Genomic DNA, 21,959 nt, shown 5'->3' with positions numbered 1-21,959 from the left:
TGAATAATTACAGATTTCCTGGTTCAAATCATTCCATGCTACAAATACAAAACCTGGGAAATTGTTTCCCCTTTTCTCACAGAAAGGGAAGCTTCCAACCCAGCAGATTGTTTGCGTGCCAGGCTCTGAGATTCAGCTCAAAAATTGGATGGATGGTAAATTATCCCCTGCAAGATGCTGGATAGGGACCCAAATTATTCCTACCAAGGGAGACATTTAAAATTTCAAGCAGTAAAATCTGCCAAGTCACCTTTCTGGTCTGCATCTTCTCAGTTCTCCTCCGGAAGGCCACGTAGGGGTCGTTGTTGGTGGAACCATCCCTCTTCTCCTGCTTGATCTGGGGGATGAGGGAGGGCCCCCGGCAGTTCTTGCGCTTCCTCACCCAGTAGTCATAGACAGCCTTGATCAGGTAGTCATCCTCATTTAGCAGCAGTTTCGCTTCCTGAAGGGTTACAAGCTGCAGGGGAACAGGGGAAAGGTGCACTTGGGATGGGGGTGCAGGGAAAGTCACCATACACTCACACCTCTTGTGCACTTCCTGGATAAGTTTCATTATTTTCTAGCACCAGAGTAAAGGGATGAAAAACCATTGATGGAAATTGAAGCCACCAGTTGTTCTTCCCAAGTTAAATATAGAGTTCCCAATTTTTCGGAAGCAGCAGCAGCATCTCTTTCATCCAGTGGTCTAGAACTCCATCAATCTTTCATGAAGACTTCATGAAGAAAAACACTGTTTGAAACAACTACAAGCACAGGATAGAAAGAACTTACTAGAATCTGCAGATCATGATTTGGGAATCGCTTTGACTACTTCTTCCCCCCCCCCCAAAAAAAAAGCTTCTTATTGTTTGACCTTTATTAATGTGTAATTCTTTGCAGTTGAATGTTGATTCCCCTAGAAGTGAATTTACTTCTTAATTATTTTCCCCCAAAATGTTTACTTTGTCATAGAAAATGGCAATGCCCATCCCTGTTTATTCCAGTTCAGAGACACAAAGCTGTTCGCTAAGTTATTTCTTGTTCATTTGTTCACTAAGTTATTTCTAAACAGGTAATTTACAGGTAGTTCTACAGAGGTAATTTAAAGATAAAAATTAAATCTATGTTCAGCTTTTTATATGGAAATCAGACTCCAAATAAATGCAAGAACCATCACTAGGTAGTACATTAGTTTAACAGGCTCATATCATCTTAAGCCCATTCATTAAATAAAAAGAAAATAGTATCTCTAGTATTACTTAGAAGGAAGTCAGACAGCACTTCATCTTTCCCATAATTTGCAAAATATCAACTGAACAACTTAATTTGCACTTTTGCAACATGTCAAAATTAAGTCTTGTCCCTACATTAGGAGAAGCAAAAAAAAGAAACAACACATTTTGGAAAAAAAGGAAATCCTAAGTGTAACCATGGCTACTCTGGAAGTGTTAATTCCAGCCAGAGCAGAATAAAATTGCAATTTGCCATCTATGGCAGAATTAGAAAAGCACTGAACTGTTTTTAAAAGAAAGGAAAAAATACTGCTTGTAAATCATTTCCATTTTGTTTGTCTTTTGCTCCCTTTTTTCCATTAACGTATTTCTTAAAAAAAATAAAGCAAGTCTGCCTTGAGTGCACAGTTGGAAAAGTTACGCTGACCCCGCCGTGTGCTTGTGTTTGCTGGCAGATGCAGAGTCCTTGCATTCCCTGCTTAAATCAGGTTATCAGAATGCCCAGGGGCAACACCTGGAACCCCCTCCTTGGCAGGAAAGGCATTCCCAGCAGCATCCTTCAATATTCCAGAGATAAGGCATGCAAACTGGGAACTGGGAGGCAGCCCCAGGTGGCATCTGAGAGCACTCAAACCCCATCAGCCACTTCCCTTCCCAGGCTCCAATAACCTGCAAAAGTTGCTTTTATATATAGAGGAAAAAATCTGTATTCTTACAACACTTTATTTTTGAAGAGCATCTTTCAAATCTTAAATTTAACTTTATTACTTCAGCAATGCAAGATAAAACCAGCATAAGGAGGATGAATATTAATCATGAAAAGTGATCACCAGAATGGCTTGAACTGAAAGCCAAAACAAATCCACATTCAGCAAGTATTATCCAATGTATTCCCTATTTTTTCCCCTCATTCCCATTTTCTTAGCATAGTAAGAAATCTCTGCCTTTTTGAAGTTGCTCTAAGATGGAGAAAATACAATATTTTGGCCTTTTAACTGAACTAAATCATGTCAAGGAACTGAGGCAGAGCCATGGATCCCACAATGGATTTTTCACTCCCACAAAGCCTCACCTCACTGGGAAAGAATTCCACCTGTTTCAAACTTGACTTGCACAAACTGATCCCTTAGATGGAGTTTTGGAGTAATATTTTGGGCTGGAAGACCATTCTCCAGACACTGCCCTCCTGGAACACCTCAGGATCTGATTTAACACTGGTACATGGTTAATTCACTGTCTGTGCTTCTAACCCTCAAAAATCAAACACAGTCAATGTCCAGCAGAAACAAGTGTAACAAAATTTGGATTCTCATACATTTATAGCCATTTCTACACCTATTGATCACCACAAGCTTGTTCTATACCAACAGTGGTAAAACAAGTTGTAAGTTGTCCCTCTCTAACAACACTGTGGTCAGGAATTAAAATTTAAAATCAATCCCTGCAACCCCAAAAGCTCCTTGCCCACCTGTTTTATCTCAAGTTACCAATATCGACACAAGAGACAGCAATGTGATTTCTGTGGGACTGCAGACTCAAACAAACACACTCCTCCTGTCAGCAGGAAATAAAACCAAGCATCCACCCAGAAACCACCCCCCAGAAAAGCAAAACCTCTCAGTGATTTCTTCACACCATACCTGACTAGAACTGGCTTTTTCGAGTCTGTCAACCATTATTTCAAACTGCAGTGGCTTGATTTCCATCTTTCTGTTCAGCCTGTTCAGTAGGGTCTCATCCTCAGAGTCCATATCATAATCTGGCTGTTCATTGTCCAGATTAAAGGCTGGAACACAAGAAATTGAAATGTTGGGTAAGTAACACACTCTGGACACCCATCTGCAATCAGAAATCAAAAATGACTGATGAAATTCCAGACCAGCACTTCTCTGCCAGAACACTTTTTTTGCGCTAACAGGTTTCCCACGTTACACACAGCAGTTACAAGTTGCTTGTCTCCAACTTCCAATATGAAAGGAATCCAAAAAGTTTCCTTTTAAGAGACTTGAAGGGCTGATAGGCACAGAAACTTTGAAATATCTTTGCAAAATAGGAGCAAAGATGCTTGATAGTACTGATATAATACAGCTCCTCCAGAGTATCATGGTAAGATTACTAACAACTAAGACAATTTTCAGTCAAATTGCAGACTTAGAAAAAAAGCATTTACACTGAAGTTCCAATATAACTTCAGTTGCCCATTTTTATACAGTACACCAAACCTAAAGTGTTAAAACATTTAATGGAGTAAACTTTTTCTTGCTTTATGTAACTGTAAAAATCCTAGACCAATGCTGTGGGAATTGTTACTTCTTCTCCAAAACCACCTCAGCTGCAGATGTAGAGCCTGACAATTCCTTCAGACTCTCCCAACAGTCAGTTCTCAACTTCTCAGCAAAGCTCATGTCCTTATTACTAATTGTGCTAATTAGTTTCCATACTTGACAAAGTTCCTGGTCGTACTAAAAGCCGAAGGAAGTTCTCATTCAGGTAACACAGAAGAAATACAATTTTACAACAACTACAAGTAAATTGCATATGACAGTAAGAACTGTTAATAGAAACATTAGTTGTACACCTAATAAAACCTTGAGGAGGTGACACACCAGGTGAACACTCCCAGTAATTCAATCAGCACTGGAATAACAGCAGCTAAGAGGTCTGATGAAATATATTCTGTTCTTAATAGACAAACAGCACTATCTCATCTCTGCGCTTTTAACTCATGGCTATACCAAGTGCTAATTTAAAAACCTCTGAGCTGCCCTGTGTGCTTTGAGAGCACCTTAAAACAAAAACTTGGGATACCAGGAGCAAAAGAAAACCACAAAACGTCTTTAAAACAAATCCCAGTATTTTCTCCCCCACAGGCAGGTGGGAAGCAGTGCCTTTCCACATCCCAGCCTTGCCCAAGACCACCCTCTCTGTAATCCAGTGCAATAAATGAGCTAAACCACTACCAGTATTTATTTATTTATTTATTTATTTATTTGCTCAGGCACAGAAACTCAGCCAGATGCAGCTGGGAAGGGCTAAAAAGCAGCGCCTCAGCATCTTCAGCTCAAGCTGCTGCCTCTCAGAGGAGACACTGCCCAACTGTACCAACTGTGACAAGAGCACTTAGCCACAACAGTTCTCTGACCTACCACACACTGTAACAATTTATTTGAGCAGAAATTAATAACAGGCTGTAACTATGTGTCAAGAATTGCTGGCAATATTAATTCAGTAATACAAGTTGCATGGCAAGTTTATTTAAGACACTGTCACCAGGAACATGACCAAAAGCTCTACAACAATTAACTGTGTATTAAACTGCAGCTTTCAACATCAGATCTGCCTCTCCAGTAGATCACTGCTCACATGTGGACTGAAATCCATTAAAGTCCACAAAAGGCACTGCTTGTTTGCCCTCAGGCAGATGTTGGTCTCACACCAGAAAGATGTCAACCTATTGCCTGTCAGTAGATAATTCAATAATCCCCTGTGGACAAAACGTTCCCAGCCAGTTTTTCCAAGCCAGAATATCAGTGAGCAGGTGATGTTGTTCACCTGTAAATTGTGAGCAGTGCCAGTAAACTTCCCTTCATTTCCACAATGGGAAAAGAAGAATCACTAAAAGGTCTTGAACCATCCACCTTCCAGAACAAAATCAGACAGGCTCAAGTAACAGGTGACCAGGAGACACCAAGTCCAGCAAAAAGAAAAAAAAAAAAAAGCCCAACCATTCCATCAAAAAGCATCTAAAACCACCAATCACCCTCAGGAACACACGATGGATATTAGTAATGGGTCTCCAAGAGGGAAGGCAGGTCACTGCACTGCCAGCACCTGAAGTGACCCCATGGTGCACCTCAGCTGGAAGCAGGGGGTCCTTCCCTCTCTCTGCTCAGTATTTTGATAAATATTCAAGACGATAAAAGGCATCCAACAGGCGCTTGCCAGGATCACCACACATGAAACAAATCCAGTCTCATTTTCTTAACCAAACCCCCAGAATTCCTGCAAGAACAGCAGCAGCCCTTGTCACTCTTTTCATACCTGCCAGCAATGCTTTTCTGTTATCAGCAGTGTTCTATTTGCCATGACCTGTATTTATCAGTGTGGCTCCCTTTCAAATACAGGGGGTTTACATGGGGGGGGGGGGGTGCAGGTTAATGACACCAAAGGGATGGAAGCAGTACCTGCATTCTACCTGTTTCAGTGCAGACAGGATGGCCACAAACTCTTAGCAGCCTAGGGAGGTGTGAGAGCCTCAGGAAATGCAAGGCTACCTCTTCTCCTTTGGAGTTAACCAACCCCAAGCTGGCTTGTCACAGCTCTGGGACACCCATGGAAATGTCCTCCTCCCCTGATGTTCATTTACCACTCCTCAAAGCAAGCTTTCAGCAATATCCGTAATTACCAGTATTCTTCTTTTCCCAAGCTCTGAGTGAACTGAAATTGTTCCAGAAAAAGCCATTATTCACCCTGGAGCTGGCCTGCAGCATGGCAGCTCCCTGGCTTCCAAAGCTATCACAAGACCCAGGTGTTTATGTGCTGTGGACGGAGCCATCCATCACTCCCTCCGTCCGACCCCTGCCATGGCAGCTGAGGGAGCTGCTCCTGCAGGAGCTGCTGGAGAACCAGCCCCGTGTTCCAGCCCACAAGGACACCTCCTGCTAAATCCTGGGACTCAGCATGAATCCAGTGTTTCTCCTCCAGAACGTCTGCATTTCTACGGGGCACTGTTGGACAGGATCCCACCTGGAAAGTTTCCTCCAGGAATGCTCAGAACTTGCTGGTTTGCTCATTGCTATTGCAAACACAACATCCCAGTTCCCATCCTCTGCCACTCCACCCACTCCCAGCAGTACCTGCCAGAGGGATTTGCTTTTGTTTACTTGAGCTCCCCTAGGAACTGAGTTTGTACTAACTTACACAAATGCAATTTGTTTTTCAGTGAAGTTACACTGGACTGGGTTTAACTTAACCAAATGAACTAATTTCATTTAGCTAACTAAATTAAGGCTGTGGTTCCACATTCATTTGATGCTGCCACAGGCATGAGTTACCACTGAAACAAGCGGTTCCACTGCCTTCCCTCCCCAGCAAACCACGGCCCTGCCATCCTCTTGTGCCAACACCAGCAACCGGGGCTGAGCCAAGGCAGCAAACTCGTAAATACAGAGGGTCACCTAACCAAAAAACGAAATACAAACTTTCTGTCAAAAACTTCACCTCTTAAGGATGGCTGGAGTTCATTCCCCACTTAAGGAACATTGTTTAATTGTTTCTGTGAGGGACGCTTGTTGTTTTCCATCCCCTTAGCTCTAATTCCAGGTCCTAGTGCACCAACTTAATCTCTTTGCTAATTATCAGTAACTTAAAATGCATCTCCATGTTACTGATGCTACAAATACTCTTGGAAAACTATTAAGCATGCTGGAATAATTAGAATAGTTCAAGGTTTTTTCCTTACATTCAGCTCAACATCACCTGAGTTGGCACAACTGAGATCAGCTAATACCTGGAACCTTGCTTATTCACAAATTCCAGGCTTTACAAAGAAATTAACTTTTCTCTGCTTGGAACCACTGATCTAAATAAAAGAACGTAAAAAATATTAAAATCTTAGGCTACCAGAATGCCAGCAAAACATGATTTGCCAGAAGTACTCACCAGTAAGCACGAATTACAGTACGTGCCCTCCTGGTGTTTTACATCAGTTTACATAATCTGCCTGGCCAAAGTGGGTATTGTTGCTATTTGTGCTTTTAGCATTAAAACAGAATTTCTAAGCAGTTTATGGAGCATAAAGCTGCCTTGTATCACACCTACTCCATCCAGAATATGTGGGAAAAATTATCTTGGAGCAGTATCTGATATTTATCTTCAGCTCAAATACCTTCTGTAATTCTGTCCAGAAAGACTGTGAGTCTCAACAAGACAAAGAAAATTTTGGCATAATATACTTAACATTTTTAGACATGTTTATTAACAGTATTCACAGTTTTTCTGGCAGTGTCCAACAAAGAACAGAATAAAATACAATCCTCAATCAGCAGCTTGGTTTCAGTTCATTCACTTGCCTTCCTTGCAAGTTTGTTTCTTTTATTAAGGAGAGAAACAGTTCCTTATAGTTGATTTTTTTCCCCATCACCTCTATGGTCTCTGTTGCACCCCAGAGGACCCTGAGCACATTATTTCAAAAATCTCCTATTTTGTAAATAAATGGAAAAAATTGGACACTTCACCACGTTGGTGAGAAATTACTCAATAATTGAATCAAAGGTTTTGCTACAAATGTTAACTCCTAGGAGGAATCCAAGTGACCAAATAATCCCCTGGACCATATCCTGCAAAGGACAAACATGATTTGGGTGCTAAGGAACAGCTGAACTGTAAGAGGGTGTCACTTGTCAACAGAACATCAACCAAAAGAAGTGTTAAAATTAATCCAGAGCCCACAAGTTTAGATTAATGAGATCTTGTAAGATATAACAAGCTAAGCTCATGCAGAATACTTCGTTTTATCTATAAAATAAACTCAGAGTTCCCTGCTGAAATGGAATTCCTCAGTTGTAGCCAAACTCAGAGGAAAGTGACTGTTACCCAGAACATCCTGAACTCCAGTGGCAGCACAGCTGCCCTGCCCTGCCAGAACTCTATTGTGAGCAGCAGGACAAAGGCTGATGCCATTACAAAAACTCTTCTGGTTTATTGATCCGCACTTATAGAGAACTTTGGAGTTAACAGGTGAGCAAGACAGCCTCTCTCCTGCTCCCTGCACCAGTATAAGCAACCAGGAAGCAGCCAGGCGGGTTCAGTTATTCCTTCTCAGGACTAGGAAGGAAAAAACCACAAGAAGAGAGGCTGGATCAAGAATACTGGGAAGTCCAAGAGACGGGCTGAGGCTCAGCAGCTACTGCACAAGGACAGAGCATCAGCACAGAGCCCAGAAACAAACCCAGCAGCAAAACCCCCACATTCACCAGTAACCCTCAATTCTTCCAGATCTTGAGAAGACACTGGAATTTACAGACATAAATGGATTTTTGAGTCTTCCCACTTTCTGACCATTGTAGCAACTTTGACCTCAAGACAAAGGTGACTCAGGTTAAACAAGGAGGGGCTGAACAAACAACACAACCCACAACAAGCCCAGTGTTTGTAACTTACGTTGGATGTGAATGAACTGCTTTGGTTGCTTGAACTCTCCTTTATACAAACGGTTGTAGTAGTTGACATTGCTCTCTGCTTCAGGGACTGGGATAACCATGCTCTCCTTCTTTTCTCTGAAAACCTGCTGTGCTGAGATAGCCCGTTGCAAATGATGTTCCTGCAAGGGGAAAATGGGAGAGTTTATTTAGGTATCAGTGTACAAAGTACATATAAAGTCAGTCAGCCTTTTCTCCCACTGCTTCCTACAGGGTAACAGAGCGGAGGCTTTGCTGGGTTTTAGAGGCCAGCAGGATGCTTGCTGCCAGGATGGTGACAGGATGTGTTCGCCATCATTTAGTTTTCCTAATGGATGGGAATCTTGGAGCTGCAGCAAACGAGCTACAAACAGATGAAGAGAACCCTCTGTTGAGACACAGCCCACACCTTCCACCAGACTGGGAAAAAGACAAACATTCAAACTACACAAAATAACCTCAGCAGAAAATTAGGGCTGGGGAAAGCCAAACCCACTCAAACCTGTCAGAAAGAAAATGTATGCAAGATCCGGCCTTTAAAGGATTATAAAGTCAAAAGAATAGCAAATTTTGTCATTCCTGTCTACCCAGCAATCCTTACTGGCCTTCTTTTAGAAGTTCAGCAAGTTAAGAGCAACAGGAAGAAGAGTTCTCACAGAATAACACCTGAAAAGCAGGGACTCCCCAAACAGGTTATCACTTCATTTTATTCTTATGGGACAGAAGTCACAAATTCCACAGACACACTTCAGGTGAAAACAGAGATCACAATAAATGTAGCAGTTCACAAAGATTTTTTCCCACACACTTTTAGTAGTTAACTCAGTCACAACCACCTAGTGTTGCAAGTCAGAGCTACCCTCTAACTTCTCTCTTAAAAGACTTTTCATGTTAAAATTTAAACCACTGAAGAACTTCTCAGGCTAATACACCAAATGCCTATGCTGCCTTCTGTGTGCCCAGTGAACAGGAGTGACATTCCTCACCAGGACAGGACCTTAGATCCACATACAGCCATTGGGAAAAGTTAAGTACCAAGTTCTCCAAATCCAATATAAACCAAGCAAGCTGCAGTCTCCCAGCAGATGAGCTACTGGTGGAACCAGGAATGAAAACTTCATTCTGCTTTTACTGTTCTCCCCTAAAGCTTCCCAGATTTGAGGGGAGGGAGAGTGGCACAGCAGAATATCAACTTGAAATCCAAGCTCAGCTCTGTCACAGATCCATGTGACCTCACTTTGCCTGTTCCAGGGCTGCAGGTTATCCTCCAGCCATTCCCACACACCGAACTGCTGGGAAAAGCACTTGTTTCAGCAGGGAAAAAACCACACACACACACAGAAAGGGTTTGCTGCTCTATCTTCCTCCCTTTGGCTTTCTAGAGTGCCCCTCCCCACCGTTAACACTCCCAAGAGGCCAGGATCAACACCAGGAATGGGAACGTGCCAGCATTCCGGTGCCTGGCTGGCAGTGCAGCCTGGCACACACGGCAGTCTGGCACTCACACACTCTGCTACCCACTTGGAAATTCTCTCAAGAACAAGAGAGAATTAAAGAGAGGAACTCTTTAATTCTACAGAATGGTATTTTAAAAAAGGGGATTGAATAAAAAACCTTTAAAAATATGTAAATTATATTTAATAAATTATCCCCTTTTAAGTATTAAGATTTACAGAAACACAAATAATGCAATTCCTGCAAAACGAGAGCAGCTTTGGGAATCTCCTGCAGCAGATGAAGCAACATTAAATCAATCAGGCTCCCAAGTGAGTGCTATTACAATTAAGACAAGCATGCAATCCAATAGTTGGTGTGATCTGCCTGAGTTACTCCACACTGAGTAAATCTGTCACTCCACCATTAAAACGTGTCTTGGAGAGCTTGGCAGTGCTGAGTAATTCAACTGCACAAAAACGGTTTCATTACTGGGTTGCTTTCAGCTGATGTCCCTGGAGCTGTTTACCAACAGTCCACAGCACAGAACGGCTGTAAGGAAAGGCTTGATCTGTCCAAAATTCAGAACACCTTTTGGCTCTGCAGCCCAATAAAGTGTAATTCAGATGAGTAATTCAGTTTCGCAGCTGTTGTAGCACCGTAGTAAGCACACACAGAGTTCCCAAGGAGAGGCTGACAATAGGTGTTAGTACTCATTTCACTATAAAAAGCCTTCAAGCATAACACAGCTTTCAAACAGAGATTTCAGCTTTCAGCAGTGCTGCTGTCACTCCTAGAACAGCAGAGCTCCAAAATAGATAGATAAACTGTGTAAATTTTAAAATTAGGGGGAAAATACCTTCAAATCTTTCTGCTGAACATTGACTACAGGAAAATTTAACTCCTGGAACAGTTCTGTTTAAACAAACTCTGAAGATTTTTGTATGAAAGCTGGGCTAATTAAATGGATTTATTTAACCTCAAAAAGTGTTTTTACAGATAGATTTATTACCTGGTATATCAATGCAACTTTTGGTCTAGTTTTCACTTTTTTCTTACGGTTTTGAAAGACACAGCCAATATTTTAAGCTCACACTTTGTTCTGCAGTAGGGCAGATCCAAAGATCTTACACAAAATAAGGGAGCATTAGAGAACCAGTGATGACAGCAAACAGAACGTGCTGCCATGGGAATAAAAAGGAGTCCCTGACAAAGAGCGATTACCCACTAATTCCTTAAAAAGCACATCCAGACCTTTCTCTCCAGTATGACTACAAAATTTCAAACAAACACAGCTTAGACTGAGCTATTTCTTCAACTACCAGCATGAGGAAGATGTAAATGTTTAGGGTGTGTAACACTGGAGCTTGAGCACATTTAAACATTAAACCAGAACTGTTCTCTGACCCCTTCCGAGACACCGCAATCCTGCCTTCCACTTTTCCTCAGAAGGGAAAAAACCCCTGAAATTCCTACAATCCTGGTACCTAAAATACTCAGCTTTGGCTGCAGATATTCAGAGCCAGGTACCTTCACTGCCATTCCCTTCATCCCTGAAACACCACAGATTTCATGTTCTCCGTAAACTTCCTGCCTGGGAGTTTGTTCACTACAAAAGAGAGCTCAACAATAGTAATAAGTTAACAGACAAGAGTGTCCTGAAGATTATTTTTGTTAAGCTTTAAGGGAAACAGTGATCAATACTGAATGTTACTTTTTACATCTTTTTCACCAATATTACGGAATCACAGAACAGTTTGGGTTGCAATCATCCAATTCCAGCTCCTTGTCACGAGCAGGGATGCTACCCACCACACCTACTTCCTTTTATCCCACAAACCAGAGCACTTGGACCTTTAAATCCCCTGTTGCCACCCCCCAAGAGAAACAGAGTTTACCAAACTTTAAATAACTGTAAGTTTTTTGGTTGAGCATGGTTGGAGATGCCCAGGGCTGAACACCATCTTCACATGGAAAAGCTGATCTGTCTTAATTACCAAACTCCAATGAGCAATTCCATATTGCATAGAGACCCCTAGAAGACAAACCTTTAGGATTAAATGTACCTGTTCCCTTCCTCATACCTTAAAATACAAGCAAAGCTACAACTCTTTAGAGGGTTGTTTCACTGCTGTAACCCCACAGCCCCCCAGGCAAGTATGATGGAACAGAAAAGTGAATTCATCAGCAGCTTTTCCTATTTAAAATAAGCTATTTCTAGGCCAACCCGGAGTCAGCCTTCCAATCTACCTGCACTAATAACAGAATTAAAGCAAAAAAACCAAACCCAATTAAAATGTACTGAAGTCTAAATATCTCACTTGTTTAACGCTATATTTGAATTAGGAAATTTAAAAGGGACATTTTTATCTTTAATACTGAGATTTAGAAAATAAAAGTACAGAACTGCAGTTGGAAATGTGCAGACTCATCTTGCAAAGTCTCAACCACAGCGAGTAACACCTCTTGACAGCACTTCCAGAAAAAAAAGTGTCAGGAAGCTCAAAAGCTAATTTGGTCAGAAGCCTCCCTGCCTTGGAAAGCCTCAGCCCCATCTCCTCCCTCTCTGCACACAGACACTTTTTCAGAGATTTCCAAGAGCAAAAGTGTAAACTCAAGCACCAGGTTTTGTTTTCTTGTGCAGTTAACTCTTTCAATCCTACACAATCCTACAGATCTGTTTTCCTTTCTCATCCCTCCCTCTGCTCTGGGAAGGAAGGACAACTGAAACAAGGAGTCACATAGAGAGCAGGAAATCAGCCTGTGCACCACAAAAATCCCCACCCTTGAGAGCTGAAACACATAGCTTCATTTCCAATTTGTTTTGAGAAGCAAACACTTCAGAGATTAGCAAAGTTGATAATATGCATTTTTCTACTGATTTGATAAAGACTTCATCTAGTCAGGAACCAGAATTGGTTCCTCTTGCCCCTTAAAACATTGTACTAATTATCGAGTAATGCAGGGCACTGGGCAAACCAGAAAAATCTAAACATTGAGTGGAAACCAGTACACCCAAACCAAGGCTTTCGAGGAAGAACTCTTCTCAGTTTCCCTAAGGAGCTTCCAACACTCAGAGGAAGGAAGCTGAGGAAAACCCATAAGAAACAGAAGATACGCAAATGGGAAGGGCTCGTGGAACCGCTTCTCAGTTTCACTTTTGGCCCTATCAAGTTCTTCCAACATGATATCCCCCACCCTTTCTTAAAAAAAAAAATAATCTCAAGAACCACCTGCTCCACACTTGCCTTCCAGACTGCTGAATTATGAGTACAGGCACAATGCACTAAGGGTCGGCTGCTCTTACTGACTCAGTGAGGGGAGGCAGGGGAAAGTGAATCAAACTGGGCTGCTGCATCCTAAAAATTCACACAAGTCCCTGGAATGGGTGAAATTCCTCACTGTGAGGGTGGGGAGACCCTGGCACAGGGTGCCCAGAGAAGCTGTGGCTGCCCCTGGATCCCTGGCAGGCTGGATGGAGCTTGGAGCAGCCTGGGATAGTGGAAGGTGTCCCCACCTTCCACAGGCAGGGGGTGGAACTGGATGGGCTTTAAGGTCCCTTCCAATGCAAACATTCACTGACTTTTCCAACACTTTCTTCCCTTTCCCAGTTGTTAAACAACTGGAACTTCCCAAAGCAGCACCAAAGCCAAGCCAATCTGGGATTACTTTACCCTCAAATCCCGGGATTACAGCCCATCACCTGAAGGGTATCTCTGGAATTCTGATGTTGGATCAACCCAACAGAAGAGCCCCCAAAACTCCCAGCCCTGCATGACCCCTGAGCAGCCCTGGATGACACCTCGTGTCCAGGTAAAGACATCTCCAGAGGAGAGGAGATGTGAATCTAAATGAGGAAAAGTCCAGTTTGGACCAAAACAATGCCCAGGAATGCCTTCCCTCCCCCTCTGGCACTACCCTAGAGTCAACTGAAGCACTACAAAGCACTTCAGGAAGTAAGAGTGGCCATCAGCCCACAGACCCTGATAAAGGGACAGGGACAGTGAGATGTGCACATATCACAACCATTTTTGTGTTTCTATCTGCAGCACCAAACAGAATAAAACAAGTAAAAAATTCTCTAAATAGCTTCAGTCTAGAAAAAAAGGAAACAATGCAATTTCAACCATCCTATGTCAAACTGGACACGAAACAACCGTGAGATATCCCAAGTATTACCCCGAGTGGGACAGCAGTAACGTACAAGAACATGAGCAATCTCTCATCCCTAAAAATAATGATTATTCACTATTTATGAACATATGGACACAAAACTGTCACTGCCTATGAAATGTCAAAAAACCCACAGCCACTACAACTCTGTATTTTAAAGCGACATTTATTTACACAAGTCCCCAGTCTACCAAAACATGACTATAAACTAATTATTAAAAATAAAGTTACTACTATAACAAAGAATTAAATTATTAAAAAATCCTTTTGGAAAAGCTGTTTCTGGTACTAGATGACAAATTTCTATTTACAGAAGAGCGGGATTTTTTTCCAAAAAAGCTTTATGAGAAAATTGTTACGAATAACATAACATGTAGTCCAAAGAGCACCTTGGGATACACTGGTGTCACTCACAAGATAACAAATGATTCAATTAGGAATCCTGATATCCCAGTCAAAGCAGGATGGCAGGGTCTGCACCAACATATAGAAATATCCTCTCATTTTTCATGTCATGAACCCCACGATGCGTTTTTAAAGGCTGAGATTCCTCACCAACGAGCTTTGCCCTTTATTAAATCCAGTATTATCCATGGAACCCACATTCTGTTTGATTGCTGGCTGCACACACGAACACCTCCATGTGACCGTGAGTCACAGAACTGCTCCCTGCAGCGGGGAGGAGGAAGAGTCACCAGGAGGGAGAACTGGAAATTCTCCAGCAGGAGCTGACAGGCGAGCACAGCACCTCTCCCCCTCCTGCTGCACTCTGCATTTAACCTAAGCCTGTGGGGAACACTTTCATCCCAGGATTAATATCCAGAGTTCTTCTTTAACTCAGGCACACGCACCTACAGCAGGGAATTTGTGTTTTACAGAGTTTTTAAACAAATGGTGTTTTCATCACTGAAGTGATGTTACCTGGAGTGCTGGAGACCAGATGAACCACACAGAAATCCCTCACATTATAATTAATCATGTCAGAGATTGGTTGTACAGTTTGGACAACTTAGGAAAAGGTGACAGAAATTAAAACACACATACAGTAATTGATAGAAATGAAAATTATTGAAAATTAGCGACAAAACTCCATTTTAAACCAAATACCTTTAACTCAAGAAACATCTAGTATTATTTTTTCAGCTTTCTGTAGTGTCGGTGTCTCCCTTAATTATCCAGTCTCTGGATACCACTGCAGACATTGAATGTTTTGTTTACATCCAAGTCTGGCACAGGGAATCCAACATCACTGAGATGCTTCAAAGTAGAAACAGTTTTTGTTATGCAACACAGACTGGTCTAAGATACACCAAGTGTGAGCTGCAGCCAGAGAAATGGCACAAAGCTGAGAAAAACAAATTATAAATTCCAATGTAAACACGAGAAAACAACCATGGCAAAAGAGGAAGTGTTTATGCTGGCTCAGAACTGATCCGTGGATGAACCACTTTGTGTGTCCCAGGGGGCAGGAGCAGAGAGGAATTTACTGATACAGAAAACTGGTGGAAAAATGACATCTCACCGACTGGGAAGAGCCTCACAAGCGAAGCTGAGCAAATCTTCACTTCTTGCAATGAAAGACGACACAAAAACATCTTACAGAGAACAATTCTGCCAATGGGGAGGGTGTTGAGCACTCAAACTTGAGAGACCACAGGTATAAATGTATTAATGACAGCTAGAACTGCACCAAAGGAAATCAGGCAAATTAAGAACTCGGATTTTTTTCTGCAAATTTCTGCTGCCTTGCATTTGCAGCACTTCACCTGCCACGGACAGAGGTGTTTTAATCCACCACCTTCAGCCCCACTACACTGTGATTAGTATATATTAACAAGTAGGAATTTGCAAAATGGATTAAAAATTAAAACTTTTAAATAGTATATTCTCAAATACTTTATTTCTTTGACTTGGAGAGAGTGAACATTAAATGCAAAATTATGACAGTCTGTACTGATGTTACTTTTACTTCCATAAAATTATTTTTGCTACTCCTTACACCTTTTTATATACAGGAATTCAGTTCTAGTTCCACTCTTCTCTACTTGTTACAGAAACTTCAGTTCTACAATTGATCTTCACCACCACTGGCTTTTAGGACACCCAAGGTTTATGTAAATATTAAATGAGTTATTTACCTTTCCAAAAGTTGAACTGTTAGAATGATAAATATGCCGTGGCATAAACAAGGCATTGTTTATTAGCCTTGCTGGTAAAATAAATTACAAATAACCTTTTGAACATCTAGCACCAGTCAAAATGATCTTTCTTATGAAAGATAATTAAGAATGGAAGTTACTATAAGCAGTTTTAATGTCTGTTGATCCGAATCATTCGAACAGGACATTTCAACTGGTTTCAGTCAAAACAGAAATTGTACCAAGCCACTCAGTTTTGCCAAGCAGAAATCCAGCACTCCGTAAATCCAAGGACGCCCGAGGTATTTCTTTCCAAGGTTTCCTCAAATTGAAGGAAAAGGAAAGACTGCTCCCTACATTTGAGCGGTCCCAGAGCTGAGCCGTAACAGCTCAACGAGGCAGATTCCAAAGTGCTCTCCTAAGCTTTTGTCATGGAATTACACCTCCTGCCGAGGAACCCTTCCTACAAGGGAAAGTTCCTGCATAATGAGCCGAGGTGTGCCTCAATTAACAGCCCGGCAGCTCCTTTTGTGCTCGCAGGGACACGGGCATCCAAACCCGCCCGGGCAGCTCTCCCAGTCCGGCTCACTGACCCCGCGCAGCCTCTAGCCTGCAGCAAAAATGCAGCTTTATCTAAATTACCAGAGCGGTGTTAAGATAGGGCTGAACCCATCTAACCTCGGGGTGACACCGATTCTCCATTCTCATCTCTATCCCCACGTGCTCCTGGTGAAAGGAAGGATGCTCTCTCCCACGGTGGGCTATCACCATCCTTTATCAAGGCCCCAAAAAGCAGCATGTTCCTTCTACCTGCAGGTCGGCTACTCCCGCTCAGCTTTATCTTAGCACACTCAGAGATCAATGACATTTGTCTCGGGCTAAGCAGATATCCCAAGCACTTGTTGCACGTTTGCTGATAGGTGTTAATGTGATAAGCCCTAATAAACGGCTCGGGAGGTGGAGACTTAAAAGCAAATCTTGGTCGTGTTTAACTTCAGCCACAACAAATTAAACGCGAAGCTCCTCAGTTTAACAGCTCCCCAGTGCTCAGCTGCCCGGGGTTAACTCTGATTCACCGCTATCAAACGGGACATTAAACAAGGACCAGAGATTCTGCAGGTGAAGGCACAGGAAGGATGAAGCATAAGAGCTGAAAACTGAAATAATGGCTGGGAAATGGAATTGAAATGTGCACTTGGGAGGAACATCACTGCACAAGGCAATGGGACTCGGAGGGAGGAAGAAAAGTACAGGAGCTCAAGGCAGGGAAAGATCTCAAACAAAACTAAAGTTCAAAATTCTGTGAATAAAGATCACAACCCAGCATTTTGCTGCCTAATGCCAAACATACTTCAGTAATCTCAGCAGTCTCCAAATACTCCCAAAGTAAGTAAATAAATACAGGTGCTTAGCTCAAACTGAGGAATAACTTACACTGGGAACTGTATTTCCCCAGCAGATAACCCAGTTGACTTTAGTCAAACAAACCCAATTCCTTTCCTAAGCAAAGTGTGCTGTCTTGATTTCACCTGGTTTTGCATGGAAATACAATCCTTGGAGTTTCTCACATAGATTCCCATGAAGTCTTTCAGAGGGATTTCTGTTTTACAGAATATTTGCATGGTTGGAGCTGAAGTTATCCTCTGTTGACCTGCTGTTTTACACACTGCTGTCCAGGCTTCTTTGTTCTACAAAGCCTCTCGTTTGTAAGGAACTTTGAGGGTTCAACCACAGGTTATGAATGCACAGCCCACACACAAACATCCAGTTAGGAGCAAGTTGAGTCCACGTGGGGAGCGATTTACATGTATTTGTGTTTTTAAACCCAGACCTGAGTGCATCAGACAGTACCAGGTAAGTACTTCTGAGCAGCAGCTTAAGTAAATCCTCACACATTTGATACTCTCCCAGTTCCCTGTATCAAAAGAAAATATTCATTATGGGTATTTTTGCTGATAAAGTTTAAAAGGAAAACTAGGACTTGTGCAAAGCTAAAAGCTTCCTGCTTTGAAAGGAGAATGAAGATGCTGTTCCAGGAGCATCACCAGCTCTCCAGGGCACCTCAAAGCTAGACGATGAGCACTTCAAGTTCCAATGTTACAACAGAAATTGAATGAACTAAGAACTAAGCAAGGAAAAAAAAAATCAAGTTAACTATTTCCAGTCAAAATAATCACAACTGAACGTTGTATTTAATGATCAGAGAAAGCTTATCCCGAGGTGATCCCTGAAGGGCTGGGAAGGAAAGTCCCTTCCCACGGGTACTGTGTCAGCATTTCTGCAGCATCAAACCACGTCCTTAACTTGCCATTCCTGCACTTTTCCTCTCTAACCTCAGCCCTGTGATGCCATGCCAAGCTGAGCTGTAAATGAACGGATGTTCAAACAAGGATTGAGATGAAGGCTCAGATAGCTCTGACCAGGCAATCCCGGGATCACCCATTACCAGCACATTTTCAGCTTCCTCACACCTCAGGTAAATTCACTTCCCAGAGCCTTCCGTGTGAATGTGCCTCATTACTAAGTAGGATTTCACCTCACAATGTGCAACTCAGCAATCTCCAGCAACAGGTATTCAAATGAAAACACAGTTATGCGATAAGAAACAAAACCAGGGCTTATCTATTCTGCAACTTTCTCCCTTTCCAGTCAAAACAATTCATTAGCATTAGGAAATACGAGTCTTACTCATCAGAAAAAAAAAACGTGTGCCTGCTCAGTTTCTGAACTCACAAAAGGACACCTTCCTGCTTCTGCTTAACAGCGACTGCTCCCTCACGTGAGTTTAAAAGCAAACCCACACAATTTTCTTCCTCAGGTTTAATTTAGAGTAAATTATAAACATTTGTAACGTAAACATGCTACAGAACAGAAACCTAATTCTTTCACAGCTGGAATCTCCAAGTGAGAGAAACGAGCTGCTGATTTGTGAAACGCTGCGAGTGGATATAAATCTCTGAGATACTCATGCAGAAACAGTTCCAGAATATTCATCAAGAATAAATGGACCAAAATCTGCACTTTTGTATGTACAAAAGATCCATCACCAACTAATTAAATGACATGCCTGCACCAGCGAGGCTGGGTTGTAAAGAACAAGGCAGACACGTCACTCAAGCATTTTAAATCCTGCAGATCTGTAAATAATGATGATTTCCAGTGGAACAGATCCCCGAAGGTGCTGTCTGACCCCGTAACACACTGTGCCACAAGCCCTTTCTGATGCCACCAAGGCTTCCCAGAGGGTGGCACCGGGAGGACGGCATCCTGGGGCCAGAGGAACACGAGCTTTATGGCTCTGTACAGCAAATGGAAAACAGCAGCCACCCCGAGGCTTCAAACAACTTTTACTTGGGATAAAAGGCCTTGAGACACTCTAGAAATTGAGGTGACAGAAATGAGTGTGCAGAGATTTCTCTCTCCCTCCAAAAAATCCCTTTCAAAATACACACCAAATCGATCACAGCAGCATCTACTAAGAATTCAAGCTGTTTAGGTAGTTTTCAAATATTTAACTACTGTCATCCATAGCAACTGTTCCTAGAAGGGCTTTCATATCATTAAAAAAAAGAAGTACATTAAAGAATTCTCTATGTAACACTGGGAGAAGGACAAGCCATGAATGAAACCATCACCACATGACAATAATCTGAATAACCTAAGAATAGCAGTTTATAATCTTGCCTGGCTGATGCATCTCGCACTATGTTTATATATTGCTTCAGTCATTTCATTTTGATACCATTACATAATATATCAAACAGAGCCACATGTCAGGGCAGGGAAAACAAACCTCCCCCTCACAGAAAAGCAAATTTTTAGGATAGCACTAAAGTAGTTTTATTCAAGTATAAATCTAATCTTCTCAATCATTTAAGCAGCCCATAAGCAGCTTGTTTGCTTGAACTCTTACAGCAATTTTCCATTAACAACTTTTATTTCCAACATGATTTATCAAAATAACAGCATTTTTTAGGAATTCATTTAAATATTGAATGCAAACACAACACTGCAAGATAGACTTTCAAGGCTGAGAAAACCAAATTAGTCTCCAATATTGCTTCATTAGTACCTCAGCATTGTTCCTTTTAACTACAATCCCAGATTCTAGCAGAGCTACTCTTGGGGAATTACTGAAGTTTTGATCACAGTATATTATACACAGTAAATTAAAAAAATAAAACCCCGCCATGATAAGACAGAGGATTCCTTTTAATACCAACAGTCAGGTGAGAAAAAGCAATGAGGCAAGCATGGAGCCTCCTTTGACAGCTGTAACCTCGGAAAAGCCAATCCACAGGCACAGAGGTTTAGCTGAGGCGGAGACACGGATTCATTGAGGAAATTCTGGAGGGTGCATTTACTATCAGCTCTGCAAGTACAGACACATCAGGCGACAGCCCCTGTCTGAGCTTACACAACTCCCAGGAGCACAAAATAAACCTTACTCTTACAGAAAAGTGTTTTAAGATCAGCAAGACAAAGCAGTGCATTCGGAGGACATCAGAACTGCGGGCAAGTGTTTTCAAAGCTGTCCTATTGCTCACCAAAAACCCCAGAAACTTATATTTACCTAGGCGGACAAAAGCTTTTCCACTACAAGCAGAACGCATATCACATGTCCACGCTGAACACTGGCTGATTGATTTGGAAATAACATTTAAAGCTCCAACGCTTCACGCGACGCGTCCAGCTGACGCCTCTGCCAAGCGATGCACACCAAGCAGCACAAACCATCGGTGTGAAATAACTCCGAGCAGCACCGGGGGTGGCTGCAGGAACAGAGACACTGTCCCACACGGGGAGCCAAAGCTGCTGTGTGTCTCTTCAACCCCACATGGGCACAATGTGTGTGTGTGTCCGTGTGTGCCGGGCTGTCCCCTCAGCCCCGCATGTGCACAGTGTGTCTGTGTGTGTGTGCCGGGCTGTCCCCTCAGCCCCGCATGTGCACAGTGTGTCTGTGTGTGTGTGCCGGGCTGTCCCCTCAGCCCCGCATGTGCACAGTGTGTCCGTGTGTGCCGGGCTGTCCCCTCAGCCCCGCATGTGCACAGTGTGTCTGTGTGTGTGTGCCGGGCTGTCCCCTCAGCCCCGCATGTGCACAGTGTGTCCGTGTGTGCCGGGCTGTCCCCTCAGCCCCGCATGTACACAGCGTGTCTGTGCCCAGCACAGGGACTGACAGCACCGCCGCGACACGGAGCTGCCGCCGGGCTCGGGGACACCCGGTCGGAGAGAGGGACAGCGCGTCCCGCTCCCGCCGTCCCCCGGAAAGCGAGAAGCTGGCCCGGACCCGCTCGCTCCTTGTGGAGTGGCACAGCACAGCACGCTGCACCCAGCACTTTCACGCCGCCACCACCTCCCCAGCTCCAGCCCGAGCGACTTGACAGCCACGCACAACAGGGCTGGCAGGAGTAGTATCAGCTTTAGTCCACAACGCGCCGAGCACCCCGAGCCACTCCGGCAGCCCGAGCCCGCTGTAGCACCCCGGCATCCCCAGCTGCTCCGGCATCCCGAGTACCCCGCACCGGCACATCCCGAGCCCGCTGCGGCATCTCCGAGTCGCCGCTCCAGCATCCCGGCTCCGATACTCCGCTCCGGCACCCCGCTCCGCTCCGCCGCTCCGGCACAGCGAGCCAGCACCCCGAGCCGCTCTGCCGCTCGGACATCCCGAGCTGGCCCCGGCATCCCGAACTGACACCCCGAGCCACTCCGGTATCCCGCGCACGCTCCACCGCTCTGACATCCCGAGCCGCTCCGGCAGCCGGAGCCCGTCCGGCAGCCCGCGCCGCTCCGCCGGGCCGGCGCCCGGCTCCGCCGCTCTGACACCA

At 43.4% G+C, this 21,959-nt stretch overlaps 1 protein-coding gene across 2 annotated transcripts in view; it reads right to left on the bottom strand.

Moving 5' to 3' along the window:
- EPC2 (enhancer of polycomb homolog 2) overlaps nt 1-21,959 on the bottom strand; it is a 35,664-nt gene that overhangs the window by 13,201 nt on the left and 504 nt on the right. For both annotated transcript variants that reach the window (XM_048309973.1, XM_048309974.1), the window contains exons 2-4: nt 8,373-8,532; nt 2,852-2,997; nt 251-457 (exon numbers count right to left, since the gene is read on the bottom strand). In XM_048309973.1, coding sequence (XP_048165930.1) covers nt 251-457; nt 2,852-2,997; nt 8,373-8,532 — 513 coding nt within the window. The remainder of the gene's footprint in view (nt 1-250; nt 458-2,851; nt 2,998-8,372; nt 8,533-21,959) is intronic.

Source organism: Corvus hawaiiensis, chromosome 7, assembly GCF_020740725.1.
Source record: "Corvus hawaiiensis isolate bCorHaw1 chromosome 7, bCorHaw1.pri.cur, whole genome shotgun sequence".
Classification (NCBI taxonomy): Eukaryota; Metazoa; Chordata; class Aves; order Passeriformes; family Corvidae; genus Corvus; species Corvus hawaiiensis.
The sequence above is the reverse complement of the archived record's forward strand: the minus strand, read 5'-3'. Positions and strand labels throughout refer to the sequence as shown.